The sequence below is a fragment of the Gracilinanus agilis genome, chromosome 4 (assembly GCF_016433145.1).
Source record: "Gracilinanus agilis isolate LMUSP501 chromosome 4, AgileGrace, whole genome shotgun sequence".
In the NCBI taxonomy this organism is placed as follows: Eukaryota; Metazoa; Chordata; class Mammalia; order Didelphimorphia; family Didelphidae; genus Gracilinanus; species Gracilinanus agilis.
Genome location: NC_058133.1, coordinates 201,387,850 through 201,409,046, shown reverse-complemented (window position 1 = coordinate 201,409,046; position 21,197 = coordinate 201,387,850). Strand labels below are relative to the sequence as shown.

General features: G+C 39.8%; 1 protein-coding gene across 1 annotated transcript in view; it reads left to right on the top strand.

The window, feature by feature from the left end:
- The first annotated feature begins 320 nt into the window (after positions 1–320).
- PLEKHM1 (pleckstrin homology and RUN domain containing M1) overlaps positions 321–21,197 on the top strand; it is a 43,521-nt gene continuing 22,644 nt past the window's right edge. Inside the window, exons 1-5 of the mRNA XM_044672281.1 lie at positions 321–358; positions 10,885–10,973; positions 14,016–14,263; positions 15,338–15,961; positions 18,443–18,725. Of these exons, the coding sequence (XP_044528216.1) occupies positions 10,926–10,973; positions 14,016–14,263; positions 15,338–15,961; positions 18,443–18,725 (1,203 nt within the window). The 5' untranslated portion in view covers positions 321–358; positions 10,885–10,925. The remainder of the gene's footprint in view (positions 359–10,884; positions 10,974–14,015; positions 14,264–15,337; positions 15,962–18,442; positions 18,726–21,197) is intronic.

Genomic DNA, 21,197 nt, shown 5'->3' with positions numbered 1-21,197 from the left:
GGGTCCAGTCTCCACATTCAAACAGAAGGGAAAACGACGTGACCCCGGACCCAGCCAGTTTAACCAATCCACAGGAGCAGCTCCGAAGACCCCGTTTTCAGCCCACTGCCCCAAAGCTGACGGGAGAGTGCTGCCTCCACGTGAGGCCATCCGAGCCACAGGCCCCACCCCCATGGGCCCTCGTGCTCGGGGGATTGGCTTTACAGATAGGGGGTGGGGCCTACGCCTGGCTGACGTGATGGCGTCATGGGAGGCCGGGCTGCTTCCTGTTATCACTGGCCGGGAAGCCGCGGTTTCCGGTCAGAGGCGAAAGGGTAGAGGTTGGAGGAAGTTTTCGTGCTCTTCAGCTCCCCCTGAGGTGAGTCTGGGGTCCGAGCTGGACTGTGGGCGGGGCACGGAGGGCGCTCATACGGTCTCTGCGTCCTCTGAATCAGTCCCTGAGGAAGACCCCCAGTCTACACCTGTCACTCTTACCAGTTGCCAAGGACCCTTCCTCCAGGACCCCTGATCCCGATCTCTGTTCCTACAATCCCCAGGTCCCAGCCGATACCCAGATGCTCCAGCCTCTCCCGCCCCTCCCGCCCCTCGTGACCTTTCACTCCTAGATTCTACCTTCCTGACCACCCCTTCCCCATAACAATCTCCCTTCAGTTTTCCCAAGCCCTTGAGCACCCCTGTTCGTACATCTTCCTCTTTTGCACTCTACCAGCCTCCTCATGCCGCTCTGCCCCTCAGCTTAAGCTCTTCACTCCAATTTTGTCTTTTCTAGTCTTCCTATTCCACCTATTAAGCCTTTTCAGCTTCCAATCCTAATTGGTTACGTTTCTCCCATCTCCCATTCATAAACTATTCAGTCACCAGGCGTTTATTAACCGTTAAACAATGGAGATTTAGTAGGGGGTAAAAAAGAAAAAAAAAAAAGCAGGCCTGGCTGTCGAGGAGTCTGCATTCTCATAGGGGGGAGACATTTTCAACATATGGGTATATCCAAGACACATTCAAAGAAGAAATAAGGTTAACTTAGAGAGGAAGGAAGGTACTAGCTTCTGGGGATGAAGGGGAAGGGATGAAGATGGGACAGAACAGGACTGGACTAGGAATGCCTCATGCAGTGAGTCTTCAGAAAAGCCAGGGATTCCAAGAGACTGAGGTGAGGAGGGAGAGCATTTCAGGCATGAGGAAGAGCTCCTGCAAAGACACAGAGATGGAACATGGAGCATGTGTGAAGAAGAGCAAGTAGATCCTTATGGTTGCACTGTAGAGTTGGTGGAATAGGGCAGCTGGCTGATTGAACATGTGAGGTAGGTAAGAAGTGGATGATGACACTGAGGTTGGGAACCTGCATGTACTCCACTGCAAAAGGGAAATTGGGATTAAGATTTTTTGGGAGAAGGATAATGGTCAAAGCCAAATAGGTAGGTGATGTGGTAGATGGAATTGGGGTCAAGAAGACCTGAGTTCAAATCCTGCCTCAGATAATAGCCATATGACTCTGGTCTAGCCAAATTAATTTCTGTTTCCTCATCTGTCAAATACTTATCATCATGACAGCTAGGGCTAGGTGGTGCAATGGATAGAACTCCAGGTCTGGAGTCATCAAGACTCAGTCTTCCTGAGTTCAAAACTGTCCTTAAGATACTACCTGTGTGACCCCAGGCAAGTCACTTAACCCTTTTGGACTCAGTTTCCTCATCTGTAAAATGAACTGAAGAAAGAAATGACAAACCATTACAGTATCCATGCCAAGAAAACCCCAAGTGGGGTCATGAAGAGTTGGAGATGACTGAAAACCAGCTGAACAACAACTTAAATTGCACCTTTTCCCAGAGGGTTCTGCAACACATACAAATGTTAGCTATTATTAATGTAAGAAAAATAGAAGAGGCCAGATTATAAAGAGAATTAAATGCTAAATTGGGTGTTGTAGTTGGTCCTAGGACCAAAGGATTTTTTTGGAGGGAGTTATATGCACAGACCTGCACTTTGGCAACAGTGTAGAGAAGGGAGAAAAAGAAAGCAGGGTGACCAATTAGGAAATACTGCAGTATTCAAGAAAGAAGTGATGAGGGACTGAACTTGGATGGTGGTTGTGTGAGAGTGGAGAAGGGGACTTTAGGCTGAGATGCTGTGGAGCTAGAAATGACAAATTGTGTCAACTGATTGGATATGTAAGGTAAGTGAGAATGAAGGGGTCTAGCATGACATTGAGGCAGCTCGATGGCCTTAGTGGGTAGAGTGCCAACTGTAGAATCAGGAATTCAAATCTGGTCCCAGTCACTAACAAGTCACTTAACTCTGTCTACCTCTGTTTTCTCATTTGTAAAATGAATTAGAGAAGGAAGTGGAAAATCACCTTAAGGATTTTTGCTAAGAAAACCCCAAATAGGCTTATGAAGAGTTGGACACCTGAAACAAATGAACAACAGCAACAAAAGCTTGATGTTAGTGTTGCAAACCTAGATAACTTGAAGAATGGCAATGCCCTTGACAATTACCAAACAATTCAGAATAGGGATAGGTTTTTTTGTTGTTTTTTTTTAATTTAAACCCTTACAATACTGTGTATTGGCTCCAAGGCAGAAGAGTGGTAAGGGTAGGCAGTGGGGGTCAAGTGACTTGCCCAGGGTCAGACAGCTTGGAAGTGTCTGAGGTCAGATTTGAACCTAGGACCTCCTGTCTCTAGGCCTGGCTCTCAATCCACTGAGCTACCCAGCTGCCCCCAAGAGGGATAGTTTTGAGAGGAAAGAGAACAAGTTCTGTTTTAGAAATATTGAATTTAAAATTTAGCTAAAAATATCCAATAGGTAGCGTAGAAGAAGGCCTAGAGAATTTATATTATATTGCCTGGTATTTGTCTATATATATAATAATTGAAAAACTCGTGGAAGTTGAGGGATCACCAAGTAAGAATATAAAGAAAAAAGAAGAAATATTAAGGTGTACCCATAGTGAAGTGGATTTGACTTAGATGAGAATCCAGCAGAGAGATCTATCTAAGTTATTTAAATGAAACTGTCAAACAAGTGGAGGAGAACCAAGAGAGAGCAAGGGAACAAAAAGTCAGGGAAAAAAGTATCTAGGAGAAGGCTGTCAACAGTGTCAAGTGTTTCAGGGAAGTTTAAAAGAAAAGATTTAAGAAAAGGACAACAGATTAGTCAATTAAGAAATCAAAACTTTGGAGAGAGTAATTTCAGTTGAATATAAGGTTGGAAATATAACCTCACACCCTTTTCTCCCTTTCTTGTCTTCTAACACACCTCAAATCCAAACCCTTCCTCCTTTTGTCCAAATTTCTCATCTCTTACCTTTTCCATTCCTGATTAGGACCTTTATTTCAGATCATTATCTCCAACATCCTACACTACTTTCAGCACCTCAGTCAGTACTGAATCTATTGATTCTCCTTCCAACCCCTATTTTAGATCAGTTGGTTAGTTAAGCTTTAGGATTTGGTTTATCATTATTTTTATCTGCTTGGTCCTGAGAGTTGGCCAAGTTTCTGGTTAAATTATCCTTTGTCTCAATCATTTTAAAGGCAGGTGTCATCAAAATACTTTGTAGAAATGTATCATATGTACCCTGCCTAGGACAGCAAATCAAGCTGTCACTTCCTTTTGACTGACATCTGGATGGAAGGATTACTAATGCTATATATATCTCGGAGGATACCTGCAGCTCACAGGAGTGATTTTCAGGTGCCTTATTGGCTTGATCATCATTCTGGCTTAAGGAATCATCCTTCTTTTAGCACCAACTACCTGCCAACCAGGGAGTGAATACACATAAATCTAAACACTTGATAATGGGGGAACTGGTGAATATACAAGCAGTGATAATTTATGTATATATATAATTCATACTGTAGATTAGTCTCTTGTGGAGATGGAAGCTTATATTGGCATAGACTGCTGGAGATTAGTTCTTCTTTTTATGAGGTTTGGGTTTGGATTATTTTTTCTCCTCTCACCAGATGTCATGGGGAACATAAATTGATTCCAGAACTACTAGGGCAGGAGGAAGTGGCCAGTGACAGTATCTAGAAATTGTTGCCTCTTTAAAAAGAAATAATGGTGGTGACTTGACAAATACATAGGCAAAATCCAGTTAGTATTTGGCTTTTCCCCAGAGCTGCCAATTATACTATAATTCTGTCTTCTGTGTGCTTGAACTAAGAAGCTACTTGGAGAGTGTTGTTTGATTACTTCCCAGGTAGGCCTCTTGCCACAAAATATTCACTTTGGTTCCTCACCTTGACCACCCCCACTTCCTGGTCTTTTCACTAACCACGATAATTTTATTCTTTTGAAAGGGTGGAGCTTTCAGTATTTCTCCTTTCAAATGCAAAGCCCTATTAGCTAACATGGAAACCTAGAAGTTTTGACAAATTTCTGTGAGAGAGGGTAACAGATTAGGCACCTGCCAGATGGTCTGGAGGTGAGGGGTAAGGTACACCAACACAATTTCTTGTAGTATCACATGAAAATCTTGTTCTTTCTTTGGCAATTCAGCTGCAAGAAAATTCAAGGTCCCTGAAGTATTAGGAAGGGACTCAGAGTAGCAACCTGCCTTCTCTGATGCCAAGGCCCCAGGAAGCCGTTCTAGGGGCACTTTTTTAAGGTGGAAGGATATTTTCTCATTGGGTGTTCACATGTTTGGAAGATCAGCTGCCTTTCTGGGCTCTGAATCACTAGATAACTTGAACATTATTTTCCAGCAGAAAAAACATGACTCATATAAACAGTACAATAACTGCATTCCAGACTGTTGTTCAGGGATTGTCTGGGTGTTGGGTGGTTAGGTTTGAGAAGTTGGATCTAGGGCGCAGAAGTTACCTCTTTCTTATGGAACTTAACATTTTGAGAGCCATTAGTAGTGATATGCAGGTTTTTTACACTTCCTCTTTAAATTTTTAAGCCTGCTCTAAATTCTTCTTCTTCTTTTGTGCCGAGGCATCAGAAATAAGTGTCTTAAGTGTAGGGGTTGAAGTGGGTGGGATGCCCAAGTGAAGAGAGCCAGGGGACTAGGAAATGGGATTCTTTAGGTGACCAAAGCAAGCCTTTAACACAATTGTTTCTACTCACCCAGGGACTTGGTAAGAATAGAGGTGGGGGTAGGTGAATGGTTTGGACATCCTAGGCAGGAAAGTATGCGGTGAATTCTAGAAAATTGTGCCCAGTCTTATGTTTGTGGGTTTAAATCTATTGTGTAAATGTTTGTAGAGAATCTTGTCTCCCATCTGCCTGCCTTAACTGTTACCATTTTAGCATATAGCTTTTATGGTACTGCTTTTAGTTGGGGAGGAAGAAGGCTGATGCAGCTGTTTTGGCTGGAGGCTTTCATGCATAGATTAAATATCATGATTTGCAAAGCTTCTGCATTTTCTTTCATTATTTCTCCCATTCCCTTTGCTTATACACTTCTCCCTACTCCCTCAGGGAATGAATTATGTTTGTTGTTTTTCTTCATTCTACTGAGACTTATTTTTATTGTACTCTCAGTTGCTGTCCCCAGGCTGACTAACAAGTAGAGGATCAGGGAGAAAAATGCCCAGGCCACCTGACCTGCCACATAGTGGTTTGAGAAGAACATTACAATCACACTTGTAATCTGCCTCCTTCCCATGCCCCACTTCCCCTTTCCACAGGAGAGAACTGATTTATCATCTATTTTCCTGGTCCCTATAGTGGTCCTTAAAGTGAATCAATATTATCTTTCAGTGTTTTTGTTTATTATATTAATTGCATATTATATAGTTTCCTAGTTTAAGTCTTCCCATGCTTCTCTGCATCCCCATAGTCATCACTTCTTACAGCACATAATATTCTATTACATTCATATACCATAATTTGGTCAGCCCAGTTGATGGGAACCTACTTTGTTTCCAGTTTTTTACTATCACACATAGGAAAAACAAATTTTTTTAAAGTGATACCAGGGTAACTAGATAACTGTGTACAGTGGTAGAGCATCAGGCTTGGAGTCAGGAGGACCAGAGCTCAGTTCTAGCTTCAGACTCTTCCTAGTTTTGTCACTCTGGGCAGGTCATTGCCTAGCCTTGCACTTCTGTCTTAAAGTCTTACTAAGACAGATAGTAAGGATTTAAAAAAAAAAAAAAAGGTGATGCTGTGAATATTTTGGTATAACTTTTTAAAATGTCTTTTAACTCCTTGGAATATATATATTAATATATAATATTATACTGTATATAATATATGTAATCAATGTAAGGCCATTCATTAATGGTCTTACAATGTTGGGGTAACGGGACAAAACCAGGATGTTTATTGCTTCTATGATTATTTCTTTTCTTTATTTGATTAAGAATTTTCTCCGAACTGTAGTTGTAAAACAAAAGTACCTCCTTTCTGGATTGATTGATTGAGTTTTTTCATTTGGATCATATATCTGTTTTGAGCCTACTGTGATATACCTGTCTAATCTTACTAAGTTGTCTCCCACTTTTCCTGATAGTCTGGAATTCTTTCCCCAACATTTTGAGTTCTTAGGTTTATCAAACTTATTTCACAAGTTGTGTAAAATTACTTCTGGGTCTTGATTTATTTGGTCTGTTCCATTCATCTACTTTTGTTTTTTTAAAGCCAATGCCAGGGGGCAGCTGGGTAGCTCAGTGGATTGAGAGCCTAGAGACGGTAGGTCCTAGATTCAAATTTGGCCTCTTACACTTCCCAGCTCTGTGACCCTGGGCAAATCACTTGACCCCATTGCCTACCCTTACCACTCTTCTGCCTTGGAGCCAGTACACAGTATTGACTCCCAAGACAGAAGGTAAGGGTTTATACTTAAAACAAACAAATAAATAAATAAAGCCAATGCCAAAAGTCTTTGATTACTGGCTTATAGTTTGAAATATACTAATGCTATGTCCCCATTATTCTTTTTTTTTATTCCCCATGAGATTATAGTATTTTTCCCAAAATAAATTTTATTATTTTTATAATTCTATAAAGTAACTCCTTTAGTATAGCACTAAATCAGTTTAGTGTCATTTTTATTATGTTGTCAGATGCCAACCATGCATAATGAAGAACTTTCCGATTATTTATCTTCTTTTTGTTTTGATAAAGAATGTTTTGTAGTTCTATTAGATACAAGTCCAAAATTTAACTAATTTAAAATATATTTAAAAATTTAACTCTCTAATTTAAAATATATTTTATATATTTTGTTATTTTGAATGAATTTCCCAAGAGAGCAATTTTTAAACACTTTAAAATTACCATAGTACCAAATTTGTACTTAGTTTGATAATTATGAAATCTTACTCTCTATTAAAGCAAAATTAGCATGATCACATTTAACAATTAGTAATTTGTATTACCTTATTTTAAAGTAATAAAACCGAATTTCTCTTTTTTAAAAATCTGTAATTCACACTGGCTTTCCTACAGTGCACTGTACTACAGTACTGCCTTCCTAAATTAATATGATTTGACTATATCTATATTAGGTGTGAGAAGGACTTAGAGGTGATGAACAGGCCTGGAAAATTTGGTATCCGGAACATATTGTACAATTTGAGGAGTGGAGAAAATCACCCACCTCCAAATATTTGTATACCCTGCAGTAGGAAAGTATCTGAAATTATGTCATTATAAAAGTGATTCATCCCCAAATCCCCATGGAGAGGTAAGTGAAGCTGTTATCAAATATTTACCCATCATTAGGAATGAGCCTGGAAGAAGACAAAGTCTTGAGGGAATGAGTTTTGAAGAACAAATAGAGGAAGAGTTATGAAGCATGAATCCTGTCTAGGGAGGGCAGATTTGAGTAGGGGTCCATGGGCCACAACAGGATATTAGATACATAGGAGATAAAGTCTGAGGTTTAGACACCCATGGTACAAAACATAAATATCTTTCACCTTCTGTACTATTGCTGACCTCAGGAGGCATATGGAGGGGCTGAGCTTCTAAAGACAATTTGATTTTTAAGAGTAATTTTAGTGACAGCCTATAATGTTTAGCTGTAGCAAAATGTTTACCTGTGGCAACTTTCTGTTTCCTGTCCTGGTTACCAACTAAAAAAAGGATTGAAGGCTATTGGTTCCCAAATTTCCCAGTAGCTGAGAGTAAGATAATTGTGAGAATGAGTAGGAAGGATTCAGGAGAACATGGTGGTGTTATTGGCAGCCAATAGGAAACTTTCATCTAAAATGGTAGCCAAAGCAGAAATCCTCCTTACTACCTACTGGTAGTAGAGCTTGCTTCCATAGTTCAGCCCCAGCCTACACTTTCCAGACTTATATCCTACTGTTCCTCCACACAAACACACCAATTCAACAAACTTGCCTTACAATACATATATATATATATATGTGAGTGCCATGGGCATATACATACTCACTCAATTTTTCTATTATTTGGCTGAACTGATGCCATAATCTGTTCATAAAGTACCCATTCTTTAAGACCAAGCCTAAGTCCTACCCCCTTTCTTACTTGCTCGTTTACTCACTCCTTTACTTTCTCTCTTTCCTGGATCTCCCTGACTTGCTTAGGCTAGAAGAATATTTTCAGGCCTAATCCCACCTTTTCTCATTCCCTGTATTATTGTCTCATGTTTTCTGTTATTTTATATGTTTGTGTTGTCTTTCCATGGTAAGTTTCTTGAGGGTAGGTATTACCATCTCCCACAGTTTGTTGTAGATAATTGGTATACCACAAACATACTTTAATTTTAATGCTTTAGGGATGATGGTGGAGATTTTCATGGCAGCTTTGATTTGTGACTATTTCTGGACCAGATTGGCCCTCCATAGCAGTGTGATAGCAACCTGTTTCTAGGAACTCCCAATATTGGGGCCAAATTTAGTGAGAACCCCTGTTTGGCTATTTATCCCTACTGTGACCTAGAACTCCTAAGCTCAAAGGATTCCTGGGACCAGGGATTCAGACTTGTGCCACCCCACCCAGCTACTCTCTCTTCTTAAAGTCTTTCCAAATCCCTCAAGTTTAATATATTTCCTGAATTCTTTTAGGAGCTATTTTCCCTATTACTCACTAATTCAACACTTCTTCATTTTGTCATTTCTTGTATTGCTTTCTTAAGTCTTTTGTTATTTTATATATTTGTATTATCTCTCCCACTGGATGGTAAGTTTCTTGAGGGTAGGTAGTACCATGTCATTTTATGCTCCACAGTTTATTGTACCGAATTGGCACACCACAAATATCTATTTTGATTTGATTGCTATGGGGATGTTGGAGAGACTAGGCAATCTTGTCAGCTGTCTTGAGAATAGGGGCCAGAAATCTCTTTTCTGGAAAAAAACAAATATCCTGATGACATTGTCCTACCCCATCCTCAAGTGACCTTTCTTTACCAGAGGCTTGGAATGTGGTTCTCATGGACATATGCTAACAGTGGGCTCTGCTGAATGATTGACACGTTGAGGTGGTGGGAAAGGAGGGCTTCTCATTAGCAGAAAGTAAAAAAGACATTGGTATCATTTTAAAAAATATGTTATCACCCTGAAAGAGAAGCAAAAGCAGTCACTGCAGTTATTTGCATAGGCCTTTTTTTAACCTTAAAAAGCACTTTTGCCTTGATGTGACCTTAGGCACATAGTTACCTCATTTCTCAGGGTTTCCATTTCTTCAACTGGCAATCTTAAAAAGAGACATCCCTGAGATCATAGTATCACAGATTCAAAGCTAGACTTGACCATCTAGTCTAATCTCCCTTTTTTGTGCCACCCCCCTATTTTATAAATGAACAAAACTGTGGCTCAGAAAGTATAAATGACTTGCCTGAGGTCACACAAGCTTTTAGGTTGTGAAGAATGAATCAAACTTTCTTTGTCTATCAATCAGCAACTTTTAAATTAATCAAAAACTTAAAGTACCCTTACCAGGCACTAATTGCCAGAGTGAGTGACAACTCCAGAGGTCACTGACCACCTCCGTGGGCAGTGCTAGGCAAGTTGAAAGACTGAAATTGGTTCCCATAAAGTGGAGGAAGGGACAGGAGGTGACGTGGGAAAAGGACTATAAAAAGTCCTGAACTTCCTGTCTAGGGATCTTCAGCTTGGATCTTGGGCTTGGAGGACTTTGCCTTCCGCACTTTGCCTTGTGACTTCTCTTTTTGGACTTCCCTGAATCCTGTGCCAGTGAGCTGGGTGAGTAGCAGGCCTTCTTTTCCTGGCTTCTGGAGAGATCAGTTTCCGAGAAAACTACACTGCCTCAAAAGATCCAGAATGAACTTTGGGATGTAATTGAATTGAAGGAGGTTGGCAGTAGTCTTTGGAGGTGTGAGCTTACTTTAGTAAGTGACTGTGAATTCTCTAGCTTAGTGTTAAGTAGGGGTACTTAAGTTTTTGATTAATTAATTTAAAAGTTGCTGATTGATAGATAAAGAAAGTTTGATTCACTCTTCACAAGGTTAAACCTCTTGTTTTGACTCTGCTGAGGTAGTGTTTAAAAAAAAATGTATAAAGGGCAAGTGAAGCTATTATGGTGCCCAGCCTGTATTGTAGGCTGTCCTGGAATATTCTGAATATCCTTCCCGACCCCAGGTTCATGATTAAATTTGGTTGGAAATTCCCTTCCAACTTAAATTTAATCATTTAGGCTTTGTCCTCTTCCTGCTCCTATAAAAGACACCTAGTTATCCTTAGGGGCAGAACTGCTGTCCCTGGAGCTGGCTCATCCATATTGACTAGGTCTCCTCATCTCTCAGAGCCTGACTTTCTTTTTTTTTCTTTTTTTTTTCCTTCTTTAAAAACTTCCATTTTCACTTCTCCTTCAGGCTTCCCCTGGTAGGTACATTGGGGAATGGCAAGAGAGGAAGAGAACCATGGGATGGGAAGGACAAGAAAATGAGGATTTGTGTCTCACTGTGTTGTGGGTGTTCTTTTTGCCATAGCTATCATGTGATGATCTAAGTGAATTGCTGGAGGAGTGGAGATGCTTTCAACAGTGGAAAACGGGCTAGACCCCAAGGCACCTATCCTGGTAAGTGAGCTGATGAGAAAAGAATGTAGAGACAGAAATGGAAAATGAGAGGTTAGAAACCCAGTAGATGGTTTAGACATTTAATTAGCTTTTCTCTAACAAAGTTACAGTAATTTCTGTGCAAAAAAAAAAAAAATGTGCAAGCATATTTCCCTTAAAAAAAATAGCCACCACCTGAGTCTGGGACCAAAGGATTTCCTACTTACTATTGTCTGAGTATCCCTTTGAAGATTCTTATTCTATCACAATTTTGTGATTAACCAATAGAAATAAGTGAGTTTTTCATATGGTTTGCTTTTCAAAGAATCTTGACTTAGAAACTCATGTTACCATCTTCCTCTGCAAGTTAATTACCCATCTATATGAACCAAGGGGATCATCTCAAGCATGACCCATGGAGGGAAGAGCCATTAAGAGCAGTAACTGGACTGAACTCCATCAGAAGTTCGGATATATGATGGTGGCTAATGTTGAGATAACCCTTTTTTCTACCTATTCTTCCATGTGGTTATCTGTTGGGCCCACTGTCTAATTTCTCATAGATTTCACTTGAATTTATACACTGGCATCACTGTTTTAGGGGCTAAATCTAGCCAGAATTGGTGTCAAGGGCTTCACCCTTCCATGTATTCCCCCATCAGTTCCTTGGCATTATTGGTTTGGCATCTCAGGGTGAACTCAGACTTTTAAGTCCAAGGGAATGATTGTTTCTTTTGCACTATATAGTGCTGATAACAACACATTTGGTTGTGGTCTTAGGCTCAGGAAATCAGAGTTCCAATCCTGGCTTTGATACTAAGTAGCTGTGATGTCACCCCTGAGTCCCAATACTAATGACTTAAAGAACTGTGGAGGAAACTCTTTGTAAGCCTTAAAATAAAATGTAAATGGGCACAAGTAGGTCAGTAGATAGAGCACCAGGCCTGGAGGTGGGAAGTCCTAGATTCAAATTCAAAGTTTCAGACACTTCCTAGCTGTATGACCCTAGGCAAGTCACTTAACCCCCATTGCCTAGCCCTTACCACTCTTCTGCTTTGGAACCATTACACAGTATTGATTCTAAGACAAAGGTAAGGATTTTGAAAAGGTTCATTGGTTGGTTATTGAGACATTATAAATAATAGAGAATATAATAATTATTGGTACTGTAGCTTGGGTTGAGAAATATTTGATTGTGGATTCTGTGGTACATGTATGGTGTGGGTAGGTTATTATTGGGATAATGTGTTGATTTCTAGACCTATTCAGGCAGTTAAACAGTGGTTACTAATTAGTGTAATTGATGTACCTACAAGTAAGCTAAGTGAGATAATTATTAATTTGGAGGGGGACATTAGCATGGGAAGGATGTAAAACAACATTTTTGGGGTATGGGTCCAATAGCTTATTTAGCTGACCTTACTAGAATGTGGTGTAAAGGGAACACAGAATTTTGAGTTCTTAGTTGAAGGTTCAATTCCTTTTGTTCTAGAAATAAGGGGACTTTAATCCCTATAATTTATCCTATCAAGATAATTTTTTGTCAAACATATTTCTTATATTTGTGGGGGAATGCTTGATAGTGCAATTGGGTTTGAAATAAATCATAAGCAGAGTGCTAATTTAAATTGGTAGGAAGTTTTTTCATAATAAATATATTAGTTGGTCATATTGGAATTGAGGATGCTTGAATTCATAGGAAGGCTACTATTAGAAGTATTGTTTTAATTATAAAGGTGGTTGTATTGAAGTAGAGGTTGTAATCAATATATAAGCCTAGAAATAGAATAGTTGTTATGGCATTTATTGCAAAAATGTTGGCATACTCTGCTAAGAAGAATATGGTAAAAGGTCCTGCAGCGTATTCAACATTAAAACCTGAGTTATGATTCTCCTTCTGTCAGGTCAAATGGAGCTTGGTTTGTTTCGGCTAGTGTGGAAATGAATCATATTATAGCTAAGGGCCATGTTGAGGTGATTAATCATGTTTTCTTGGGTAATTGTTAGATTTTTTTAGGGTGAATGAGCTGTAATGAGCATAATAGAGAGTAAAATAATGGCTTATGTTACTTCATATGAGATTGGACCACTGCTTGTAGGGCTCCAATTAAGGCATATTTGGTGTTTGATGCTCACTCTGATCATAGAATTGAGTAAACTGATAGTCCTGATAAGGCTAGGATGAAAAGGAGTCCTAGGTTAAGGTCAATTAAGCTGTGAGGTATTGGTAGTGGAGTTATTATAGTTAGGGCTAGGGTGACTGCTAGAATGGATGTGATAATAGATATTGAGATTGATGATGTGAGGGGATGGAGTGGTTCTTTTGTAGTTTTACTTTGTCTTCAAAGGTTGGAGGATACCATGGGGTCCAATAATATTTGGACTTTTTTGAAATTGTATGTAGCCTAGTACTTTTCGTTCAATTAATGTTAAGAAGGCTGTGGCTGGTAAAAGTGGAACAATATAAATCAGTAAATTAATTATGAACATGGGAGAGGGTTTGAACCTCTGAGTATAAATACTTTGTTTTATGCAATTACCTGCTCTGCCACCTTAATAGATTCTTTTCTAGAGTAAATAATTGATTATATTAAGATATATTTCATGAGTTAGTTTTAAGATGCTTTAGTAATGTTGGCTTTATTTCTCTTATCCTTTTATACTGGGAGAAATAAATAAATATAGACAGACAGATAGATAAAGTATTATGTAAATTTGAGTTATTTTTTGGAATTTTTAACCTAAAAGCCCATGTGACCTTAGACAAGTCATTTATGTTTTATGAGTTTGTTCATTTGTAAAATAAAGAGTGGCACAGTTAGGCTTGATCATCCCTTCTAGCTCTAAATCTGTGATACTGTAATCCCATGGATGTCTCTTTTAAGGTTAAAAAAAGCCCTATGCAAAGAATTTCAGTGACTGAAGTGCTAGTTTTTGGTAGATAGGGAATACTGTTTAGCTGTGACACTATGTTTTGGAAATATTCAGTAAAGTGAGAAACCCCAGAAGGCCACCAAGGGATATTTTTCTAAAGACTTTTATGATATGTTGACTGCTTCCTAGGTGATTAAGAAGAAACTGGTGGGGTCTGTGAAGGCATTACAGAAGCAGTATGCAGCCTCTGATGCTGTTGTCACCAGTGAAGATGGAGATGCCAACATTATGTGCAGTGCCTTGGAAGCTGGGTTTATCCATGGCCTGCAAGCTAAGTACATCAAAGCAGATGCCGGAGGAAAGAGAAAGAAAAAAGGTGGCCAGACACCTCTGCCTCAGCCAGCTTTCTGGCCTCTCCTGAAAGTCATTACTCACAGGTTAGAGCACTATAGCAAGGCAATATCTTAGATCCATGGAGACACTTTAATCTCCCAAATGTATGTCTTGAGCTTCCATCTAATCTACTGGAAAAATCTACAAATAAAAACATGGGGATAAAGAGTTATGGCCCTTCTCAGGAACTTTCATAGGCTTTGTGCATAGTAAGAGACAGTGGGATAGAAGTCCAAATGAACTGGAGAGCTGTGTTTACTGAGACTACACTTCTAGCTAAATTCTATGCTAGATACTAGATGTGGGGTATTCAGTAATAGAGTTTTTACATATAAAGCACTGTGCTAGGTGCTGTATGGTGTAGGACACAGAAGAATGTTCCCAACTAAAATTTCCTTCCTTGATGCCAGCACAGTGTTGTATATGTAAAAACACTCATCCTGATTTGAAATAATCCCTCTGTATTCTTATAGCACTTAAATTCTTTAATCCATATTGTAGGCATTTCTTTGTATTTTACCTACTGGATTATAGGGCAAGGACTCTGAGGGTCGATATCTGTCCATCAGTGTGCACCTTGAATATAGTAGGTAGTCAACAAATATTTCTTGAATGAATGATAAGGGGCCCCAAGGTGAGATTTATGGATTTTTTTTAAGCTTATATCTTCTATGATATACTGACTGTAAGAATTCAGGTGGAGGGACAATTAGGTTGTTCAGTGGACAGAGAGCCTGGTCTGGAGTCAGAAGAATCTGAATTCCAATCTGGACTCAAGACTCTTCCTAGTGGTGTGTTGACCTCAGGCAAATCACTTGACTCCATTTGCCTGGCCCTTGCCCTTCTTTCTTACAGTTGCTACTAGGATGAAAGGTAAAGGGATATCCTAAATATTTTATTATTATGATTATTTATTATTTTGGTGCATGGGCCGAAAATATCCTAAGTATTTTAAACAGCCTTAAGATACTTTCTCCAGTAAACACATGAAAACTTATGTTTTCTACCTGTTTCAGGAATTATATGGGTTACTTATTACATAGTCTATAAAGTTGTGCTACTTTTGTTTGTGCTCTGATTAAACTGTTTGAAAAGAACTTGTTCCTTCTATTTCCTAGAAACACAATTACTGATTTAGAGCACTTGACCTTCATCAATACAGATGTGGGCCGATGCCGGGCCTGGCTGCGGCTGGCCCTAAATGATGGACTTTTGGAATGCTACCTGAAATTGCTTCTGCAGGAGAAGTCTCAGCTCTGTAAGTACTATCAGCCAACGGCCTTGCTACTAGATCCTGAAGAAAGTGAGATCTTCCTCAGCTTATTACAAGGATTGACTTCCTTGTCCTTTGAACTGTCTTATAAGTCTGCCATGTTAAATGAGTGGACTATCACACCACTGGCACTGTCTGGCCTTTGCCCACTATCAGAGTTGGATTCTTCAACTGGAGGTGCAGAATTATACCGGAAGAAGTCTCTAGATTCCATTTCACAGTCTTCAGGCTCTGAAGACATCGAGGTCCAGCACTCAAGCAACAAGATCAGATGTGGCATGAAGCTTACTTCATCCTCTCTCAGCCTCAACACAGCCAGCTCCTCTCAGTTGTCCTGCAGCCTGAACTCAGACAGTTGTCTCCTCCAAGAGAACGGTAACAGAAGCCCTGCTCGCTCTGATGAACCCATGTCCTATGACTCAGACCTAGGGACTGCAAATACTTTTGATTCTGACAGGTCTTTGCAAGAGTAAGTACTCATTTATTCATTCATCATGCCTTTAATAATGGCCATTACATAACACTCCACTGTAGCATCCATCCTTTCAAAAAATGTATCCTTTAGTGGCTAAATCTATGATCTCTAAGTCCTGGATACAGATAGAGATGAGTGACCAGAGTCAGTGAGATTGACTTCCAGAAGAAAGTGATAGATATAGTTGGCAAAGAGGAATCATTGCATGGGCAGAGGCATAGAATGGGAAACAAATAAGCTGGGAAAGACAGGGCAGTGAACAAGCATTTTAACTAGCTCTCCAGAAGGACTTGCCTAATGTAAATTAGGCAAGAGAAGAGAGATATTGAAGAGATAGGATTGGTTGCAGCAGAGACAGACATCTCAAATACTAGTCTAAATAAATTTGATCGAGTTAATTGAACAAAAACCTATAAGGTGCTAGTTACTAAAGCATTACTTAACCTGCCTTACTGTTTTATCCTCCCACCATATCACAAGCCTTCATTTCCTCTTAATAGAAGAGTCAACCTTTCTTTGTTGTAAGCTGAACCTTTTGGCTGGAAGTCATCTTTTTAGCCAGCCTCGTGGTTGGAATTTTCCAGGCCTTTGAGTTAACATTGTAAATGTTTGGGAAGCTCAGTGCTGAAAACCAAGCAAGTGCCTCTTTCTATAGAGCTATTAGCTCTTAAGGAATTAGTGAACTAGAACTAAGAACCTCATGCTAGGCTTCTAGTTGTGGAAAAGTAGCCTTTTTCAGGACTAGAAGAAGGCCTTACTCTAGGACAGGTAGCTTAGAGATACTTAAAATTGATTGGCAAAAATTCCTGTCTTTACTACAGCTCTAATGTGATTTTGGTTGCCAACTAACTCCAAGTTACAAGTTTGGCTTCTCTAAATATGTTTTTAAAAAGTAAAATGTTAGAATTAAAAATATCACTTTAACCCAAAGGACATTGTGTTTTATACCTCAATTTAGAGATCTGTTCTTTACTTACTTTGATATTTGTAGATAGGAGTACAGAAGCAGAACTAGATTCTCCCCTGTCTCAGCTTTATATTAGAGTGGCCCTGATTTTCATATTTTGATTCTTCAGTGTTTATGTTAATAATTGTGGCTATCTCCCAATATGTTGTTTCCACTGTGTTCCACTATGCTCCAAAAAACTTGATTAATCAATCTGAGGGCCCTGGATTTGACAGTGGTGTAATCCAATGACTAAAGGGAATAAAAGATGGAGACTGTAGGAAGGAAAATAGTTGACTTAGAAAACTGCTAGAATTCTTAGAATGGAGAGGTAAAAGGAGTTAAAGATTATTTTTGCAGTCAAGTATGTTTCAGATACAAAGAAGGAAAAGCTAGTTTGTGTGATTACATCATAATATGACAACAATGTACTGTATTTGGACTTCTTATCAGAGTTTCCAGGGAAGGGAAAACTCCCCTGACTTTCAGCAACTTCCCACTCTTTAATCCCTAATCTGATCTATTCCTTTGAACACCATCACCCCATCTATCCTTTTTTTCCTACCATGCCACTCTGTTACTTTTATTGGTATAAAAGGTATCCTTTCTGCCATTTCTTAGAATTCCTTTGAGATATCTCCTAAGCTGATTCCAAACCCCTTTTTTCTTTTAATATAATATTTTCCCCGATTTTACATATAACAATTTTTAATATTCATCTTCCAAAATGTTGAGTTCCAAATTCTTTCCCTCCTTCCCTTCCCTTCTGCCTCTCTAAGATGGTAAGCAATGTGATTCCACATCTCTTGAATATAGAGATTAAGAGCAGCAACAAATCTCTGTGCAGTCCTAACCATGTATTTGTTATTTGATGGTACCCCAGCTTTCTTAAGTAGTTACCCTTGAACATACTTTTCCTCATTACTTTCCAGTAGAAAATACTTGGAGTAAATGATTATCCTTAAAGAATAGCCTTAGTGCTCTCTCCAATGCCCAAAGTTTTGGAGCTCAGAAACTAATAAACAGTAATCACTGTACTCGTAGACTCTGGTCCCTCACATTTGGGATTTAGGTTTTACTAAAGGATGACCAGCCCCTATTTCCAGCTCTTCCTCATGTGCATTGTACGTTTTCTGTGACCCAATGTGTTTTGCGCTTTGTGTTTCTTATTTTCCCTTCTTCCACCCTTCCCTAGCTTCTGATCTTTCAACTCCTGATATATAATCCTATAATTATAGCACACTGGGAAAATAGGGAACTGCATGGAGGGAGCAAAGTATATGAGAAGATGTGTGTATATATATATATATATATGAGTTTATTTATGGTCTTTTTATTCTTCTGTCAGCTAATAACTTGTGACACACACATCTTCAATCCTTTTTTGTTCAGAAACTTCTGGGACATTTGAATTCAACAAAGTACAGATTAATTTAGTGCCAACCATCAAAATAAGAATCCAAGGAAATAAATCTCAGGATTCTCAAAGTTCCTCCACTTTAATCATCTCTTCTTTCTCTAATCTTTAGCACTACGGCACACCTGCATTTGGAAGGATCTGCAGGACTGCTTACTGACCCAAGATGCCCTTTGGATATCCACAAGCATGTGCCAGTGTCCCTGGTTTCAAGTGCCCTGAGGTTGCCTCAGCCCTGTTTAACTGACACTGATGATGCTGGTAGGAGTTCATCCCCACAGCTTTATAATCCTAAAGAAGAGACACAAGCACCCGGTGCATCAAATGGCCAGGAGATGAGCCAGGAGCATGACTCAGAGATGGATTATTACCTTGCTTCATCAGCTCCCTCTCCAGTAGGTGTTGCAGGTTATTTTCTCTGGGCAATAGCTACTGACTCTGATGGAGGGCTGGTTGGAAGGCAGCCTGCTATAATGAAAGGGCCATGTCCTTTCAAGTCATTTCACTTTTCTTAAACTCCATTTCCTCATCTGTAAAATGAAAGATTGTACTCAAGATCTCCAAAGGCCTTTCCAACTCTAAATATCATTCCACCAAACATTTATTAGGCCCCTACCATGTGTAAAGCCCCAGGTAATACAAGGTTGAGATACATAACTCTCATTTATAAAAGCATGCAGTATAATAGGAGAGAGAGGCTGCACACACATGAATAAAGGTTTTGCTTGTTCACCTCTCTAGTTTCCACAGCTGAACTGAGATTGAAAGATGGCAGGCACCAAAATTATTGAAGGTAGAGTGATTTTCTGAGATAAACTAAAGCTGAGTCTCTTCCCAGCAGCCAGGGGGGCTCTTGTCGGGAGCTGCCAGTTTTCAGTATCACTTCCTCTTTCATTCAGAGAGTGTAGTAGTCATCCTGGCTCTAAGCAGCAGTTTCTTTCTCTACTCCTGCCATGTGTGTTTGATGCTACAGCTCACCCTGAAATCCTAGGGCTGAGCACTAAGATCAGCCAAGAGTCAGTCAGAGGGGCTGAGTGAACACTTTGCTGGCTCTTCAGTTCCCAGTGCACCTTTGGATGTGCTGGTCCCAAAAGCATTAGGGTGAGACAGCCACATGTGCCATTCAGATATGGAGAAGAAGTAGAGACCGGATCAGAAAGAAAATTTTAATTAAGTAATTTTTTCAGTTCAGCCAGCAGTTGAATAGCAGCAGAACTTAGAACCTAGAAGACCTTGGTTGAAATCCTCCCTTAAACATGCACTAGCTGTATGACCTTGGGCAAGTCACTTCACCTCTAAGCACTCTAGGCAATTTTCTGAGACTAATAAGTCACAGGGAGAGTGCCAGCCTGTGCTGATAGAGTCTGCTTCCTGAAGTTCCCTTCTCTTCACTCACAGCAGCCATCCTAGCTCATACCTTCATCACATCTTCCCTAGACTATTGCAGTAGCCATCTAATTGGTCTCCCTGCTTCAACTCTTTCCCCAATCCAGTCTGTCCTCCATTTAGCTGCTAGAGGGACTTTTCTGTTACCTCCTTAGTAAACCCCAGTGGCTCCCTGTTACCTCCAGGGTAAAATATAAAGTCCTCTGTTTGGCTTTTAAAGCTCTTGAACCTGTACACTCATAGCTTTAAGATTCAGCTTACACTGGCAGCCCATTTTCTGTTCCTTATACACAACTCTCAGTCTCCCATCTCCATGCCTTTACAGTAACTGTCCCCCAACATACACTCCCTGTGCCTAGCAGTGCTTTTTCCCCCCTCACCTCTGCCTCTTAGCTTCCTTGGCTTCCTTCAAGACTCAGTTCAAATCTCCCCTTCCATGGGGCTGGGACCTTTCCCTGTCCCTCTATTCCCGAGATTAGAGTCTCTTCCAGCTACTCTTCTATGTGTGCTTCTTCTATGTGCTCAATTATTTACATGTTGTCTCCTTATTAAAATGTGAGCTCCTTGAGGGCAAGGACTGGTACTGCCTTTCTTAATGCAGTTACAGGCACATCGTAAGCCTGTAATAAATGTTTCTTAACTATTTTCCTGACTATCCCTATCCCTAATGATTATTTTATAAAATACATTAAACACAGACTTGTAACTTAAATATGCAAAGACCATAGAATAAAATAAGGCAGAAATAATACATTTGTAGTCATAGATCATGTAATTTTGAAGCCATAAGGGACCCAAGAGGTCATATTTATGATGGTCCTCTCAGGCCTGCTGCCCAGATAGACTATGGGAGCTGCATGTGTGCGCACTGTCCAGTGTGCTTGTTTTTGGTTTCTGAAAGGCAGTAGAAATGAGGTTTATATTCTGGATATTGATTTTTTTTCCACACTTATGAATCAAAAAAGCATAGAGAGGTCTTTCTGAATGGGAATAGGCAGGGGCCATGTATCTGAACAAGCAGAAGGTGAAGGAAATAAGAAAGTAGCTTTCTGGGGATAGCTGGGTAGCTCAGTGGATTGAGAGCCAGCCCTAGAGATGGGAGGTCCTAGGTTCAAATCTGGCTTCAGACACTTGACAGCTGTGTGACCCTGGGCAAGTCACTTGACCCCCATTGCCTACCCTTACCACTCTTCTGCCTTGGAGCCAATACTCAGTATTGACTCCAGGACAGAAAGTAAGGATTAAAAAATAAAAAAATAATAAAAAAAAGAAAGTAGCTTTCTGATTTGATTGAAAACTCTGGAGTTAGGAGCAGGGGATAAATGATGAGCAAGTTTTCTTTGTCTTGATGCAGAAAAGCTCCTTGTCACTTCTCTTTTTTAAACCCGTACCTTCTATCTTAGAATCAATACTAAGTATCATTTCCAAGGCAGAAGAGCGGTAAGGGCTAAGCAATGGGGGTTAAGTGACTTGCCCAGGGT